The following is a 19,154-nucleotide window of genomic DNA, read 5'->3' as shown; positions in this document are numbered from 1 at the left end:
CAACAAAAATTCGGACACTAGTGTTCCAGTTGGGTAAGGGAGATTCACTGCTTTAAATACCCCCATTCCAAATTCACATAAAGCAAACATTCCAAAGTAAAATGAATTTAGATATAATAATATCTCGTACGTTAAAGAAGAATTCATACTGATTTAATCTTTCTCGCAGTAGCATGACACTAAAACACACATCCTATTGCAGTAAACTGATACTGATGTATCATATAAACAATTTTGCGCAGCCTGAAAATGGCGATTTTAAATCCGTTGGTTGAGGCCTAGCTGTCATGCTTTGTAATGTACCTAAAAACCAAATATTGACAATAGAGAATCAGTAAGAAAAATATTAATGTTTATTAATATTTACTAGTAAGGTGAAATTTCTTACCTGGAAAATATAAAATAGTGACTTTGTTTGAGACCGACCCATGGTAATTGAAAATGTCGTGACCAACTCTATGTTGACTTCATTACAAACCGAATCAATTCCGAATGTAAAGCTAGTCATGGTAATTTCTTGACAACGATGGATTCTTATGCTGCTGAAAATCATATGGGTTCCCTAGAAATCCACTACTAAATTTATTGTATATGAAGTTATTTAAATAAATAACTCAACCTCAAGAGGTTGTATTGAACTATGGGGACGGTTCACGCCAAGGTAAATGTTCATTGGAATATATGTATGATTTTCTTTTAGGTTGTGTAATACCTATAAATAGTACCGGTTGTTAATTCTTGAATACCTTATTTATTTTGCTTACTAAATTCTATTTGTTTATGAGGATGTCCCTCCCGAGCAGACTGTCGAGGATGTTCAGTCAACTTCTGTTGGAAATGATATCGAAGTAGGTACCGGTAGGTTAGAATGTCCCTTTCCTGTGCTAACCGTAACAAATTTTGTGTGTTACCTGTGTGCTATTAAAAGTACGTATATATAGATTAATTTCAAAACAATCTCTTCTCATTTAGTATCGAACACTAGTTGATATAGTACGTAATTTTTCATTAGTTTTATTGAGTAAGATAGTGCAATTCAGTAATAGTTATGTTTGTACTAAGACTTAAGCTTTAGTGTGAGATGCTGTAAATTTTTACTAATAAATTGCAAATTACAACTGCTTGTGTGTAATTAAACGCTAGAATTATTGCTTTGTAGGCTATTATTCAGAACATTAAACCAAATATCTGAGTTCGGCATGTGCACGTAGCTTTTATACAGATAATTAATGCTAAGTTCATTTTGCTTGCAAAATGAAATTACTGACTGTTGCACCATATTTCAGTGTTATTTTCATCTTCCCTTCCTTATGCCACGAAGAGGTTTTATTCGATCAATTATTGCCTCAGTATTTTAGTGCCCTATTCATTCATTGATCATGAGTGTTAAGACGTTAAATGTAGGCCTAAGCCTATTATTGTCGGTTCATTTCAGTTTTATTATCTGTGATTAACAGGTTGATAAAATAGTAACTATGACAATGCAAAACAATCGCTTGTTATCTGAGGTAATTTGTCACCTTTTGAATAGGGCATGATGCAAGTGATGAAAGTTGTGAAAGAGGGTATTGGGTACTGAAAATTTTACAAACAATTCTACGTGGAAAGAACGGTAGGCCTATCAGAAAGACCACAATCGTCACAATCCCTTTAGATGTTATTGTTTGCTCCATATACTTTATGGTACCAAACAATCAGTAACTTTAGAGATTTATTTAATCACATTCGGAAATTGTATGAATGAATGATCTTTAAAACTTCTAGTCTGACACAAAATCTCATCGATTTACAACGAAAACACATTAAGTAAAAAATATAATAGACCTATCTGAGAAAAATGCGTATGTATATAATATACATAGTCTACTGTATGTGTATGAGCTTAAAATTGGAAAATTAAAGAAACATAAAGAGAAACAATTTACTGAAAATAATATTTTGAGGTTTCTGTTTTGTCAAGAACATTTAAAAGCCTTTTCCTCAGAAGTAATATTTTTGATTTATTGTGTTTTTCGTGTAAACCGACGATCATTTCTTGCTGTTTCCATCATAGAGTTGCATCGTGTGTTCATAGTCAAGTTGTTCCTTTTCAGGGCTAAGATTTGCTTATAGATGTACCGGTACATAGAATATCAGTAGGCCTCTCCTACCCTTCTTTTCTTCGTAATTGCTATCGTGCCACTGGAAAACATAGGGCTTCCAACCATTGCCATTGCCTCTGCCTGGTTTCATGACAGACTGACCACCATCATTTTATTAAGTTGTTGGATGGTTCTTTGCCAGGTCGTCTTTGGTTTCCCTCAACATCTTTTTCCTTGTGGGTTCCATTTCAAAGCTTGCCATAAGATATGATTTGATCCCCTCCTCAGAGTATGTCCGATCCACTGCCAATTTCATTTCTGAATCCACTCTTGTTTGTCATGTTCTTCGCCACAGATTCTCATTGGAAGTGACATTCGGTCATCTTATTCCAAGGAGGGTCCATAGACATCTGTTTATAAATGTAAGCTCTTGGTTATTCTGCCAGCTATTTTCCACATATGACACTCTCAGAAGAGTAGATACTGACTTCACATTTAACTCGAAAATACGTAATTTTTGTCTTTAGAAGTATCTTCCGTGTTCTCCAGATTGAGCTTAACTAGGCAAAAACTCCTTTATCTAAAATGCAGGAATGGACATCCTTCCCTGCTCCCCATCACATGTTACCATACTACCCAGGTAGCAGAAGCTGCCCACTTGCTCTGTGTCATCATTTCCAAGAATCAATAGATCCCTCACTTTGTTATTTATGCGAAGATCTTTTGTCTTAGCTGCGTTTATTTTTAGACCAGCTTTTTTTGTTTTCTCTGTCCGGTCTTTCAACTTAGGCCGTATCTCAAAGCTACATTTTCAGCTGAAGTGAACTAGATTGTTGACTAAAGAGCAGGATGTGACGTCAGAAGTTATGATCCAAAGCTACATAGTACATAGCAACCACAGTCTATATAGTAGACTGTGATAGCAACCAAGTTCGTAGTAGCTAGTAAACGAAAATGCTTGCTCGATTGTAGACTTGTTCACTAAACAAGCATGGATACCTGATCAGCAATTGGGGTTATTAAATCTTAAAATACTTTGCAAGTGAAATAATGTAAATATAGTGTAGAATAACACGTTAACTTTGAACACTGACATTGTTAGTACCTTCTGTACAATGGTTTAAACATTATTGCAATATATTAATCTCTTATTTCTCCACATAACTCGTAATGAAACTGCATTAGGACACTGCCTTCTCAATTCAGTGCTGCACCGTGATATCATGGTTTTTAGAAAAATAGTCTATGAAGAAGGCCATGTTTCAAGCATACGTTTCCAAAGCTCCCTAGTGTGTAGTTTACAAGTCACCTAGTTACTAGTCACTAGAGTCCACGGCAATTCGGAAGGCGGGTTGTCTGCTAGCGTTTGCGTCGAGAGAGAGATAGAGAGAGCAAGGCAGCGTACAACATTGCCACATCGTACTTCACGCACGTGCAATACAAATAGCGCAGGAGAGAATTTAAATTATCAAAAGACAATAATGACCTTAACCGTTGATTACTGTAAGCATGACACCAAACAAACCCTCTTTCCTTCACTAACAATATTCTTTGCACGGTTCTCGATCCCACACCACATGCTTCTGCAGTCGTTTTTTGTACGTTGGCAACGTTGGTGCCAGCATCAAGATGGCCGGCAGCATTCTGCTCGTTAACGTTTTTATAATAATTATACACCTTAAACACTATTTTCCGCGCCTGCTTGTGTAATACTTGTGTTTTTATAGTATCTTCTTCCATTTATTTACCTTACATACACATAGTAAATGTTAGTTTTACTTATTCAATGTATTGAAACACTCGCACGTGAACAAACAAACTCAGGAAGTGCTTGTTATAGACTGATTCTGATTGGTTCTCCTGTTCAAGCTTGTGACGTCACATGCCATACAGGCTACGGCGCATCTAGTGGCCACCCGCCTTCCGAATTGCAGTCTAGTCTAGTGTGTAGTATGGACTTGAGCTTTAATACACGGCCTTAATGTCCATATTGTTGAATGACTGTGACATCAGGCAAATATCACCTGCAAAGTCCACATCTTTAAATCTCTCTGTTATAAAATAAAATAGATCCGAGATGCGACAGCCCATGAAGGGCCATAACCGATCAGCTGGCTGCTGGCCTCACGTCCACATGCGTCTGCAGAGGTGAACGATCATCCGATCAATGGAGGTGTTGTGAGATTTAGGTGATGTCAGCTAAAATGCACAGAGGCTCCATCATGCTGGAAGAATTTGCCTATCTTTGTAGTCAAGAGATCTACAAACATCTGTTTTTCTGCACACATTATGAACAGTGGTGCTCTTAGACAATCTCAGAAGAGCAACGTGTACTGTTCTTTTGTACATAGTTATTTCGGAATCAATTTTTGCACAACACATTATTGTCTCTTTACATTTCCTATGATGAAGTAAAATTCGGGTGTTCTTGACATTCCCATTAAACTTGAAATGAGCGGGTTCAGTCCTGGCCATAGGCAGTGAATTTTAAAGGGCGATAGGCCTAAAATTTTTAGCATGGTTTCCTTGAGGAAGAAAATAAAGCTGTGGGTGCCATGTCATAGATTTGCGACATATAAACTAAGGCCGTGTCTCAAAGCTCAAGTCCAAACTACACACTAGTGACTAGCAACTAGGTGACTTGTGAACTACACACTAGGGAGCTTTGGAAATGTATGCTTGAAACATGGCCTTCTTCATAGACTATTTTTCTAAAAACCATGATATCACGGTGCAGCAATGAATTGAGAAGGCAGTGTCCTAATGCAATTTCATTACGAGTTATGTGGAAAAGATAAGGGCTTAATATATTACAGTAATGTTTAAAACATTGTGCAGAAGGTACTAACAATGTCAGTGTTCAAAGTTAACGTGTTATTCTACATTATATTTACATTAGTTCACTTCCAAAGCATTTTCAGATTTCATAACCCCATTTGCTGAAGAGGTATCCATGTTTGTTTAGTGAACAAGTCATCAATCGAGCAAGCATTTTCGTTGACTAGCTACTACGGACTTTATTGCTATGCACTATGTAGCTTTGCATCATGACTTCTGACGTCACATCCGGCTATTTAGTCAACAATCTAGTTCACTTCAGCTGAAAATGTAGCTTTGAGACACGGCCTAACTTTGTCTCTGATGGAGGGCTCCAGACAAATTTCGTCGGTCATTTCTCATCTAAGTTAAATGTTGATGCTGAATAAGCCCTTCGATTGAAATTGTCGTTAAATGAAATACTATTACAAGCTTGGCAGAAGTTTGAGTAGCAAATGTTTTTCGTTTAGTTAGTATTCGCTAGGACTACGCCATTCTAAGCTTTGCAGAAGTGTTGACCAAACCATCCCTTTTATAGCACTACAGAGCTCAGAAAATAAGTTATGAGGCAGGCATAATAATAAGGAAATACTAGTGTCACTGTATCTTCCGGTAATGTCTTTCAAGAGACTAATTTATTAATATTTCCACAGGACTACAAGGAACATTATCCATGTGGTGATGGTGGAACCACTGAACAGAGGCAGATAAATTTGGATGGTGTCAAGGTAAATATATCGTTCTACAAATGCATAGAGCAGCAATTTAATATTACATATCTTTTTAGCACATATTAAGTGCAAGCTTATTCTTTATGGTTGGCTAGTTCTTCCAATTTTGTTTGTTTATATTATTTTTCAACTTCAGTTACGAAAATTTATTTTTCAATAAAGTGGAGCTTCTATTTGAATTATCTATATCATCATTTTTAACAGGTGTCCATAAGCCAGATTGAGACAAAGTGCTGCACTGTTCAGATATTACTTATTGTTGTAATAACTTCTGTTATTGACATACTTCAATTAATTGTTACAATAGTATACAGGGTGTCCGGGACAAAATTTACCAATAAGAAAGTTTAATAACTCACCAAATAATTGATGGATGAAAATGCTGTTTGCGGGAATTGACAAAGGGACTTCCAAAGTTTCGAATGACCACTAATAAACTTCTATGTGTGCACCTCTTGTAGCATGACAGATGTCCAGGCAATATTCAAGTTCTTGCCATGTGTTTCGTAACATCTCTGGAGTGACAGTTGCACAAGCAGCGACAATTTGACATTGTTGGAAATTGTTGGAAAACATATCCCTGTGGAATTTGAGGAATGGCGTAATTTTGCAGCATATCAAGATACACATTTCCATTGATAGTGTTTTCCACAAAAAAGAACGGTCCAATCACAGTTTCATGTGTAAGTCCGCACCAAACATTAATCTTCGGGCTGTCTCTTTCCAATTCCCTCACTACATGCGGATTTTCTGATCCCCAGATGCGACAATTATGCCTGTTGACGATCCCACAGATGTGGAAGGTGGACTCATCACTAAACACGACCTTCTGCAGATATCCTTTTTCAATATCAATTTTCAACAGCATGTCACTAGCGAAATATCGTGCAGGCAAGTCGTTTGGTTTCAACATTTGAACCAATTGAATCTTGTATGCATGCAGACGTAACCTCTTGTGCAGAACATCGTGGATAGTTGACTTTGGAATTGCAAGTTCCCTGCTGGCTCGGCGAACAGACTTACACGGGCTCCGTTGGAAAGCTTGCTGAATTCTGTCGACTTGCGCTTCTGTCACTTTCTTCCCGCGTGGTGTTTTCTCTACAAGAGAACCGGTCTCAAGAAGCTTTCTATGCCAAGTTGTTATTGTGTGCCTATCTGGTGGTTGCTTCTCAGGCCACTGTTGTCTAAATCTTCTCTCCACTATCTTCGGATACTTGAATTCAGCAAGCCAATAGCAGCATTGAACTTTTTGTTGCACTGTGAACGCCACTTTAATTACAGCTATGTCAACAACAATGAACAAATGTTGCCAACATCACACATAAAACTTAAAATGTCCCTCTTTCATTTGCCGCAAATTTCATTTTCCTATCTCCATTATTACGCGAGTTATTAAACTTTCTTATTGGTAAATTTTGTCCCGGACACAGTGTATTACAATACAAGGTTGAGAAGTGCTTTTTACGAAATCGAGGAAAAGTTCGAAAAACGAGCAGAACGAATTTTTCAGTTTCCGAGATTTTGTAATGCACTTCACAAACGTGTATTGTACAACATTTTTTGCATGATCATATTTTTTAAATTGTGGAATCCTGGGAAACAAGAATACTTTAGCAAAGAAGGGCAGCACTGCTACTTACAGACCTGTTACTAAATCTACGTATTACTCTGTGAAAAGATTTATTAAATCTACATACTTAGACTTCAACAAACAAAATTTGATAACACAATCTCAAGGGAAAAAAATGGAACTCTCTGCATCATAATCCACAGTTGATTCCCGATTTACCACACAAATCATCTGTAGCTGCATTTAGATTGGCAACAGGCCATGACTGTTTGGCCAAGCATCTGCATAGAATTGGAATATATCAGTCTCCTAACTGTCCATTGTGCAACTCAAATCAAGAAATGGATTCAGAACACCACAAAATCTGTGCGTCAGTGGCTAACCATGACAATATCTTTGAAAAATATAGGAGTGCAAGAGGTCAAATGACTTTATTGTCAAACGCCTGGCATTAGAAACCAACCAACCATATTTTTTAAATTACAAATACAATATATTTTATATTGAAAATTTAGAACAATATTATTTCAAAGCCTTGCCAAAACTATGCTATAATGGTAACTAAGTAACAATAAATACGCTGTAATGAGTCTATTTCAGTATAGTTTTATGTTATGAAGAATGGTTTCCCTAGCAACAAGTTTTTGTGTGGAAAGTCTAACTTTCAAGGCCTAACAAACAATAGCTGTAAATACAACAAAAAACACTATCGTGCAAAAATGATATAATCAAATGGTGCTCACTAGAGACAGGCAAAATATTATATCGTATTATGCTGATCTTTAGTATCCACCATTAGATCTGATGATCGAAATACTCGAGTCTTTAAACATGCATCATTTCTGTTGAAAAGATTGCAGAAAATTCCATGAAGTACATTTTGCTGTATTGCAAAATTCGTTTGATGAATATTTTCCTGTAAATTCTCCAGATTACACATATTGTTTGTGTATGCTTTTTTGTTTAAAGATAGCCCACAAATAAGCCACAGTGAATACCATGTGTTTACACTTTTTTCACTGACTTAAAAATTGTTTGTTATGATGGAACATGCATTTCGTAATAATTATAATGAAATTTACTCTTGCAGGATTAAGAATGTTTTTTTTTTCCTTCACGTAATTGTCTTTCTCATGAATTATAATAGAAATCTCATCATATTTCATAATTTTATACACTGAACTAAGCACAGAGTAATAAATGTGTCGAACTAGCATGATGCAACTCAGACTAGTTATATGACTTATAGTGACCAATCTTCAGTATGTCAGGAACACATTTCGACTAGTTTCAGCTGTTTCCAATCAATCTAACTGGCAACATCCAGAACTAAGAGTCACTGGATATTTAATACGATTAAATTTCATTAACGAAACAAATTCTAATCATTGTTTTTGTTACATCATATACTAGTACATTTTTCCTAGAAGACTAAACATTCACAAAGTCTCTAGATTCCAATCACTTGCCCGAATGTTCTGTTTATTAGATAGGCCCACTGTTCTTGTGACTTAAATATCAAAGAATATACTAGCTTTATAATTTCAGTTTTAGAGATGGTAAACATGTCCCATCACAACATGCGATTCAGTTTTGCCTCTGTGGTCTGTTGGTCAACATGCTGGCTTCCAGATCAGGAGGTCCCGGGTTCGATTCCTGGGCTCGGCGCTCGGTGAATTTTTCTTGAAGAAGAATTCCCTGGGTGTCTAGAGTCTGGAAATCTGTATGGATGTGTGATTGTAAGTGTGCCGGGTTAATATTAATTAACCAATCATCACAAATATAAAAATACATCAGGACTGTCGCTGGGCAGTAACCTGAACACACGTTTCAGCGTCACATTGTTGACAAGTAACTCCATCTGTTAGCACAACCATAAAGCATCTAATAGATGCTATAGAGTTACCAACACCGAAAAAAAAAAAAAAAAAAGATTTTCTGTTGAAGTTCTAGTGGAATTTAAAATTGAGGCTATTTGGAAGTTTTTAGAGGGATTTATCTGAAATTTCGTATTTGCTTTATGCAAATATAATTTTGGAAATAATTATTATATTTTCATCCATACATCATGGCATTCCTTCAGAAAACGATTCCTTTTTCAATGATCTTCAACTCTTCTTTAGCCTCTTATATCTGAAATATGTTGTTGTTGTTTTCTAATGCCAGGCATTTGACAATAAAGTCATTTGACCTCTTGCACTCCAATATTTTTCAAAGATATTATCATGACCAGCCAATGAATCACAGATTTTGAGGTGTTCCGAATCCATTTTTTGGTTTGAGTTGCACAATGGGCAGTTAGGGGACTGATATATTCCAATTCTATACAGGTGTTTAGCCAAACAATCATGGCCTGTTGCCAATCTAAATGCAGCTACAGACGATTTTCGTGGTAAATCGGGAATTAACTGTGGATTTTGATGCAGAGAGCTTCATTTTTTCCTTTGGACAGTATTTTCCCATTTTCGGAGATGAATATATTACGAAGTTCTCGATTGTGTATTTTAATTTGATTTGTTAGAATAAGATGTCGAAGTGAAATGTGCTTTCTCTTAGCAGATTATATGTTGCAGCTTCTTTCTCTTGCGAACAGGCTCGTGTGGACAAAATCTATGTGGATGGGTTATGCAGGACAAAGGATGATATCATCATTGATACAGTTAAAGATTTATTCAAAGCCAAGGATTTTCAAGAAGTGATTGTTGGCGCACACAAAGTCCGCGGAAAACTTGAAGGGTTGGGTTGTTTCCGAAATATTGGTATCTTCATTGATACCAGTTCTGGACCAGATGCCACTCCTGAAGGACTTGAGGTAAGTAGAGTTCGTAATTTCGTTTTTAATTCAATGTTATACTAGAAATGTGTTGACTAGATACAAACAAGTTCAAGAAGATTTCTTGCTTTGCTTTAATGACAGTCATAGACGAAAAAATTATTTTGTATAAATACTAGGTTGTAATTTTTATAAAAAATTTAAGAGCTTCTTTTGAAAACTCAAGGTTTTCTTACGTTCTTTTGATCCAGAACTGGTCTACAGTCTAGTTTCAACATTACATCAGTAGGTATATGGATATGGAACAACAAGTTTTGATGGAGAAATCATTGCAATAAGTGAAAGTTTCAGGAATCTTCTATGCCACATCAATAAATTTAAGAATGCAGTTATATTGTCAGACTCCGAAGCAGCTATTCTATCAATAGTCTCTAAACACACACCTTCATCTCAAACAGCAGAAATAACTAAAATGCTCTCTCAATTAATATCACTCAATAAAAGAATTGTATTCCAATGGATACCATCCCATTGTGGAATCCTGGGAAACGAGAATGCGGATGCTTTAGCAAAGAAGGGCAGCACTGCTACTTACAGACCTGTTACTAAATCTACGTATTACTCTGTGAAGAGATTTATTAAATCTACATACTTAGACTTTAACAAACAAAATTTGATAACTCAATCCCAAGGGAAAAAATGGAACTCTCTGCATCAAAATCCACAGTTAATTCCCGATTTACCACGAAAATCGTCCGTAGCTGCATTTAGATTGGCAACAGGCCATGATTGTTTGGCCAAACACCTGCATAGAATTGGAATATATCAGTCCCCTAACTGCCCATTGTGCAACTCAAACCAAGAAATGGATTCGGAACACCTCAAAATCTGTGCTTCAATGGCTGGTCATGATAATATCTTTGAAAAATATTTGAGTGGAAGAGGTCAGATGACTTTGTCAAATGCCTGGCATTAGAAAACAACATAATATTTCAATTTTTTTTTTTTTTAATTCCAGCCAGTTGAATGCAACTGCCTGAAAACGGATTTAGTATCCATCTCTGACTGTGGTAATTGTTTTGTGTTTCTTCTGGAAAATTGTCAAAAAGTTGTTGTGCAAACTTAATTACCTACATGTCCACAAAATCAAATTCGTAATTTCTGATATCATACATAGCTAAATTCTCCATGAGTTCTTTAATATGCTAGAATGAATGTTGTTGTTGTTGTTGTTTTCTAATGCCAGGCATTTGACAATAAAGTCATTTGACCTCTTGCACTCCAATATTTTTCAAAGATATTATCATGGCCAGCCACTGAAGCACAGATTTTGAGGTGTTCCGAATCCATTTCTTGGTTTGAGTTGCACAATGGGCAGTTAGGGGACTGATATATTCCAATTCTATGCAGGTGTTTGGCCAAACAATCATGGCCTATTGGCAATCTAAATGCAGCTACAGACGATTTTCGTGGTAAATCGGGAATTAACTGTGGATTTTGATGCAGAGAGTTCCATTTTTTCCCTTGGGATTGAGTTATCAAATTTTGTTTGTTGAAGTCTAATTATGTAGATTTAGTAACAGGTCTGTAAGTAGCAGTGCTGCCCTTCTTTGCTAAAGCATCCGCATTCTCGTTTCCCAGGATTCCACAATGGGATGGTATCCATTGGAATACAATTCTTTTATTGAGTGATATTAATTGAGAGAGCATTTTAGTTATTTCTGCTGTTTGAGATGAAGGTGTGTGTTTAGAGACTATTGATAGAATAGCTGCTTTGGAGTCTGACAATATAACTGCATTTTTAAATTTGTTGATGTGGCATAGAAGATTCCTGAGACTTTCACTTATTGCAATGATTTCTCCATCAAACCTTGTTGTTCCATACCCAAGAGATCTATAAAGTGAGAAGAGACAGCACGTAACACCTGCACTGGCACCTTGTTCTCTGGAGATCAAGGATCCGTCAGTGTATAAATGAATAGAATGAATGTCAACCAGATATTATGAAGTTCCTTTATAAATTCGCTGAGTAACAATGCAAGCATAATTTTCGATTTGTATTGAACTTCTGCCGCAGCACCACAGTGGTAATAGTTTGAAGTACTAGAAATGATGTTTACATAATGTTTTGTGTCATTGTTACATCACATGCCACCAGATATTCAGTTTTGGCCTGTCTCAGGTGTGTTCATGTTGGACGTGTGGATGTTCAGATTGTGGGCTAACTTATTTCAATAGCATGTGATTCCCCCATATTGGTGTCTGCAGGTTGGAGAGTGTCTTAATAACACATTTCCAGGTTACTGGATCAGATGCAGAAGACCCATTTCAGGGCCTCCACGTTCACTTCATTAGATTTCTTTTTGTGGGACTAAGTTAAGGACTGTGTAAATACTTGACCACCTACTTTATGAACTTGAATCTGTAATGTAATAGCTGTAGCAACAATGAACATATTGGGATTGCTGTAGTAACACTGAAAATATTGGAAAAACATCACAAGAAATTGATTTCAAATAGGATGTTATCAGGACCAGTCACATGTGGAAATTTTCTAATAAATATTAATTCAAATTTTTTAGTTTCTCTTGTATTGCTTGTAGTTCCTACTTTATTCTTTTAAGTTATGTTAAAATATGTGATGTTTGAATTATCATCTTGCTTGTCCTAATTCAAAGTGAAATGAATTATAATCTACAATTGATAAATAATTCCTTTTTATTTATTTGTACGAGGCGCATCCAGAATGTAAGTTTCCCTATTTTTTTTTAAAAAAGAATACACACTTTCAGGAAAACATTTATTGGCAACAGGTACAGCAATGTTTCAGCTATTTTTCAACATAGCCACCATCAGAATTGAGACACTTGTCGTATCGTGGGATCAAGTTTTGTATCCCTCTGTCGTAGAACTCTGCTGTCTGAATAGAACCGCGTGTGACAGACGTCTTCAGCTCTTCGTCGTTGCCAAAACGCTCACCGGAGGACAGGAATTTCTTGAGTGTGAGAGAGAGAGAGAGGGAGGGAGGGAGAGGGAGGGGGAGAGAGAGGGGGAAGGGGGAGGGAGGGAGAGAGAGAGACACTGACTTTGTGCATTAAAGAACTTTATCACTGACCGAACCTCGCAGGCGTTGGGAGAAGGACTAAGAGCTTCCACTTCGGACCACTGCTGCCATGCTACTGGCACCAGGCGGGATCTGTCCGGCTGGCATATGATTGATACGTCATAGATCTGTTATGCATGCGCAATTGACACGGCTAATTACGTTTACTTTCAAGGGGGAAAAATCGGGAAACTTACTTTCTGGATGCGCCTCGTATTTATTTCTGTCAGGTTTTCCCGTACTTCCTATAATATTAAGTGTTTTAATGGAACATAATACTTTCAGATCACCTTTCATGTACGTGAATTGAAGCGTATCATTGGAGGAGTTAACACACTTGTAGGAAATAATGAAGGCTCACTGGTTGTGGGCATGCGGATGCCCAACATGTTTGGCAGAGGGGAGAAACTGCAGACTGAGTACAGTTATGGGTCCAAGAAAACATCAGGATTTAATCTCTCATACATTAAACCTATTCGAGGGAAATTCAGTCAAGTGTAAGTTACATACACATTCTAATCTAACATATTACATCTAGAATTAATGTTTTGCTCTTGATAAGAGTAACTTATGATAATGATACAATGTGAACACAATAGTAATATGCGTTACAAGAGTGGTATGTTGACGTTTTCATGTTCGAGGAAAAGATTGAAAAAGCGAAATGTAGTTGAGCTTTTTTAATTTCCGACAACATGAAAACAAACATACCGCTCGTGTATCGTACATTATTTTGTGCGAAGATCGTTTATTACATACCTGAAAGACGAATTTCTAATTAGTTGCAATGAAATCTCCATCTTGGTTTCTGTTCAATGACGGCAACTTTGGAAAACAAATATATCTATCTTCAACATTGTTCCTATAAAATGTTTTCTGTGTTTATGATACTCCAGCAGGCCGTGATATACGTCTGTATTTTTTTCCCCCCAGTCTATAAATGCGAACTTAAACGGTAAGGTTATGTAATGATTTATTTTTCATTTTAATATTTTAACAATATTATTTATATAACATATTGCAGTAATAACATCGGCATCTGGAATCTTGTTGATTTTTTCACGGCTTCCTTAATGTTACTTGCATTACAAATGCAGTAACTTTTGTGGTGTTGTAGAGTTTACTTAATTTTTGCAGATATTTAAAAAGAATAATTAACAGTGCAATTTAGGTGAAATTGCAGTGGTAAGTTTCCAATTTATAATTATTACTATGTTAAACGTCTCTAAAAATAATATGTTAAAAGCCTAAAGCAGTAAAATGAATATGGCACTTAAGCAGTAAGAAGAGGGAAATTGTTATGTGTGTTACGTTGGGAATACTGAATGTGGTATTTCACACTTACCGCGTATTGGTTTTGTGCGGAAAACAAGCAAATACGCACGATCTCGCACAAAATAATATTGAAATGCCAGATTCCTAATTTGCTATTTAATACTATATTATTCAGTTATGACCGAAATTCTACTAATTCCCGTTTTTGCAACATTATGTACCTGTACAATCGGCCTGGGTAGTGCAGTCGGTATAGTGCTGGTATTCTGTGCTTGAGGTTGTAGGTTCGATCCTGGCCCAGGTCGATGGCATTTAAATGTACTTAACCCTTAGAAGCCGGAAGACTTATACCACTATTAATAAATAATAGTATAAGTACACACGAAAGTGTATTGGATTTGAATTATTACGGTTCTTTACTATATTCTGTCACTGTTTTGGTTCTCTTTTTGCAACGCTGTATATGGTAGCGTTCACACTTTTCTCCGCACAGAGAGCACACGCAATCATTGTTCACTTTGTGGAAATGTATTGTTGCACACAGTTTATGGTGATACCCATGGACTGCTAGCCTTGTGATAACATGTCGTGGCTCTTGGTAGGCTTCCGTCCATTTTCTTTCTATCATGGCGTCCGTGCAGTAAAACTCTGGCCATATCTCTTCTCTCTTCAAGTACTCTGTCGCTCTATACCACTATACCAGTATACCACTATTGCACGCAAATGTCTAACTCTTAATCAGGAGTTTGTATACCTGCATAATCGGGTAAATTCGTGTTGGGTTCATTAGCCGAGCGGTTTAAGGTGCACAAGATATGTCCAGCCAGCATATCGTGCCTAAGATCGCAGGTTTGTGTCCCAGTCAATTCAGTCAATTGAGCCTGTGGTAAAGGATGGGGAGGGCCCATGTAAAACTTTGTGTGTAATGGTGTGCATGGAAGCTAACGGGGTTTCAGTTGACTGCAGTTGAAATGATTTTGCTCCCTTTTTTTTAAAAAGAAAAAAAAAATTATTGTTTTAATCAAATGCAATGTCCTAAATGTTATATAAAATTAAAGAAAATCAACGTATTTTATATAAATAACATACAATTTATAACATATTAGCACAGTCTAGTATATACAGTCGCGAAGCTTGGGGTGATTTTTTGCAAAGCTCGCGATAGTTGCTAGCCGCTTGGAGCGCTGTGTGTACTAGGAACAATAGATTGTGTCACTGCCATCGTGATCTAATACAGGCTGTAAGGCAGACCATGTGACTCGCTTAACCCGATCACGAAGGGCGGCGTTTCAACCATATAAATTAATTGGAATGCATAAAAAGTAACATATATTTCTCTAAAATGTAGTGTAATTGCATTAATAAAATTTAAAACAATGATTAGGAGACACTTCAGACATAATTCCTTGCGAGTTAAGGTGTAATATTATTTTTGGTGTGAAAATTACGTTGTTCGTATGTGTAATAGACCTACCTGCCTTTATTTCGATTAAATATTGCGAAATTCTTGTACATTCATTTATGCTCAATTCAATAATTTTCAGTTGCACCGCACAGATATTTAGATATGTTGAAATTATAGGTTATGTTTACTGTCCCAGTTGCCCCTTTCTGTCTAATTTTAGTGGTCTCCAGTGCCCTGCCATTCATATGGAAATATTATAGGTTATGTTTACTATATCTTATATTCCTAAATTCGCAATTATACATTATAATTAAGCATAATGTCATATATGATACTCCGCACATTCAATTTGTCTGTATTTTAATACTACAATTGAGTATTGAATTATTGTATTTATCTACTGCCTAAGAGACGAAGTAACAATCGTACGTACACTAATTTCATAAGAGTGGTATGGTAAATTTTCTGTCTTTATCAAGGAAGGTAGATGTGCCATATTAAAATCACAATATAAATTCTTTTTTATTAAACCTCAAAATAGTTTCCATTCTAAACTTAAAATGTTGATGCGAAAAGATTATGTTAACATATAAAATTCTCTTCACATTAAATTATTTCTGCAACATATGCAACAAGAAGTAAAGGGAACTTATGGACACATTACACTAAATAAAACTTAGCTATGATACGCAATAAAATTATAATATAATAATTCACTGAGCTCCATACACTGAAATAGAAAACCCGAACATATATTACGGCCTGGTCTAGATCGAAAAAGCATTGACTGTGCCGTATTTCGCTTTATTGTGAAAAGTTGTGTAAACTGTGAAATGTTCGTTATCGGTTGTAATAACTGTAAATGGCTAAAATACAATAATTTGAGTAATAATATGGGACAAGGAGACGTTTGTTGCACTATAAATTTTAAGAAAAAGAGATCAGAGTTATCCTTCCGAAAGATCCAGGAAGGTGAGTTTATAAAATATAATATATGCTTTATGAAAATAATATATAAACCTTATGTATTTCGTATTTCACTAGTGGAAGGAAGGTGTTAATTTTTCAAAAGAACACGATATCAAAAGTACAATACATTTTATCGTCTGCTAGGGAAAGAGTCTGTGATGAGGCGATAGTAGCGATTCTGGTGGCTAGCAACTATCTATGAATGCATATTTCAACTGTCTATGTTTGCATATTTAGTAAGTATTGAGCTTCGCAACTGTATATACTAAACTGTGATATTATATCATGTCATGACCATAATACTAGCTGGCCACTATAATGGACGCACGACTCCTAAGGGTTAAATGCGACAGGCTCATGTCATAGATTTACTAGCATGTAAAAGAACTCCTGCGGGACAAAATTCCAGGACACTGGCAATGCTAATATAACCCCAGCAGTTGCGAGCGTCGTTAAATAAACCATAAATATAAGTGTACCTGTACATTTCTATTATTGTAGGTAGTGGTTAACACGCCTACCTAGTATTTGATAAGTCTGGGGTTTGGTATCAAAATGTGACTATCTTGTGACTTGGGTTTTTCATGATCTCTCCAGGTAAATGCTGGGATAATACCAATTACGATAGCAGTGACTCGTCTCCTTCCTAGTCCTACAGTCCTTCATAACATAATTTCTAATGTCATCTCACCTTTCACGACAGTTGGCCACCCATCCCAGAAGTATTGTTATTGGCTGAGTGTTCTCTTCTCTGCCGAAAGGAAATAATATACAGTATAGGCCAGCGTTTCTCAAACTATGATCCGCAGACCACCTGTGGTCCTCAAAGTCTGCCCTTGTGGTCCTTCAAAAAAGACAGAAGAAGAAATAAAATTCAAACGAATTGCGCATCACACTATAGCTCATCTGGCGCCTGTAACCCAGCCAGGGACCACCCGATAACAGAGGACCAAAGTACCGAATCTTTTCATATATTTATGACTTTCTTAATAGTTTTGCCAACACCCAGTCTGCACATTGAAATGGTCACGTACCGTACTTATGTCGTACACCAATAATACAACTCTGAAGTCACAATTTTAAACTTATTTTCGAAGTAAATATAACGAATTTTCATGGGTTCCTGATCACTTTCATTGCGATATTGAAAATAACAAATTTTCATTGAGTGAAAGAGAACAGTTAATTGAACTCTCGAATGACACCAGACTTAAAATGAAATTCCAAGCGGAAGGTGTGGTTAATTTCTGGACCTCATCACAAGTGAAAAGAGAATATAGTGAACTGTACAATGGTGCTTTAGAGATTATAATTCAGTTTGCTTCTACGTATCTGTGTGAGAAAGGGTTTTCATCACTAACTCTAATAAAAACAAAGTACCGAAATCGACTCGAGTATGTGACGATCTCCGATTTAAGCTTACCAACATACATCCAAACATAGAACAACTGTGCAAGAATTGGAAGGCTCATCCATCTCATTAATGCGAGTACCAATATTTATTTATTTTTTTAGTTAATTAGTTAAAGATTATCCAAACTTTAATACCTTGACTTATAAAAAAACAAAAATGAATTTTCTTCTATTAACATTAACTTAATTAGTTAATACTAATATAAAATTAATTGAATTAAATTAATTTTTATTAATTAATTATTTTTTAAAATATAAGTATACGGTATTAAAATATGCTACAAAAATTATAAATTTGCTTTCGAAGGGAACAAGAGTAAGGTGGTCCGCAGAACTGCTCTGACTTAAAAAAGTGGTCCGCACTTCAAAAAAGTTTGAGAAACGCTGGTATAGGCAACCACTGAAAACATTGTTGATTATGGTATTGTTCTCTGTTACAGATTTACTAGCACCATATTCCAGTCTGGATCTGAGTGGCCTTGGTCAGGCTACAAGCAGATTGAACGAGGTCTTCTTCTAGACTTCGGATTCAATTCAACACCTTCGGTAATTATTTCATAAAGGAAGTTCTGAATATAACATATTAAAATGTACTTTGATATGGTGTGAAATGTATAGGTTACAATGGAGAAGGCCACACTTCTGGAGTAACAGCTAGCGTGTCTGGCCATGAAACCAGGTGGCCCAGGTTCGATTCCCGGTTGGGCAAGTTACCTGGTTGAGGTTTTTTCTTTTTTCCGAGGTTTTCCCTCAACCCAATATGAGTAAATGCTGGGTAACTACTGGTACTGGATCCCGGATCATTTCACCAGCATTATCACCGTCATTTCATTCAGATGCTAAATAACCTGAGATGTTGACACAGCATCATAAAATAACCTACTAAAAAGAAAACAATGGAGAAGCCATATTAAAATTCGAGCAGATTAACTAGGAAAGAATAGAATATTACCATAGTCTAGTATATACAGTCACGAAGCTTGAGTTGTGAGGGTGCTAGACTAGACGGCAATTCGG

The 19,154-nt window shown here is 36.2% G+C and overlaps 1 protein-coding gene across 2 annotated transcripts in view; it reads left to right on the top strand.

Moving 5' to 3' along the window:
* Nucleotides 1-497: 497 nt before the first annotated feature.
* The window catches only part of LOC138702014 (sorting and assembly machinery component 50 homolog), a 33,464-nt gene continuing 14,807 nt past the window's right edge, over nucleotides 498-19,154 (top strand). The window contains exons 1-6 of one of the 2 annotated variants that reach the window (XM_069829488.1): nucleotides 498-661; nucleotides 786-848; nucleotides 5,552-5,626; nucleotides 9,793-10,011; nucleotides 13,361-13,572; nucleotides 18,578-18,683. In XM_069829488.1, coding sequence (XP_069685589.1) covers nucleotides 641-661; nucleotides 786-848; nucleotides 5,552-5,626; nucleotides 9,793-10,011; nucleotides 13,361-13,572; nucleotides 18,578-18,683 — 696 coding nt within the window. In that variant the 5' untranslated portion in view covers nucleotides 498-640. The remainder of the gene's footprint in view (nucleotides 662-785; nucleotides 849-5,551; nucleotides 5,627-9,792; nucleotides 10,012-13,360; nucleotides 13,573-18,577; nucleotides 18,684-19,154) is intronic. The other variant, XM_069829489.1, reaches the window with a different exon arrangement.

The sequence above is a fragment of the Periplaneta americana genome, chromosome 6 (genome assembly GCF_040183065.1).
Source record: "Periplaneta americana isolate PAMFEO1 chromosome 6, P.americana_PAMFEO1_priV1, whole genome shotgun sequence".
NCBI classification, from domain to species: Eukaryota; Metazoa; Arthropoda; class Insecta; order Blattodea; family Blattidae; genus Periplaneta; species Periplaneta americana.
This window is presented reverse-complemented; position numbering and strand designations above follow the sequence as displayed.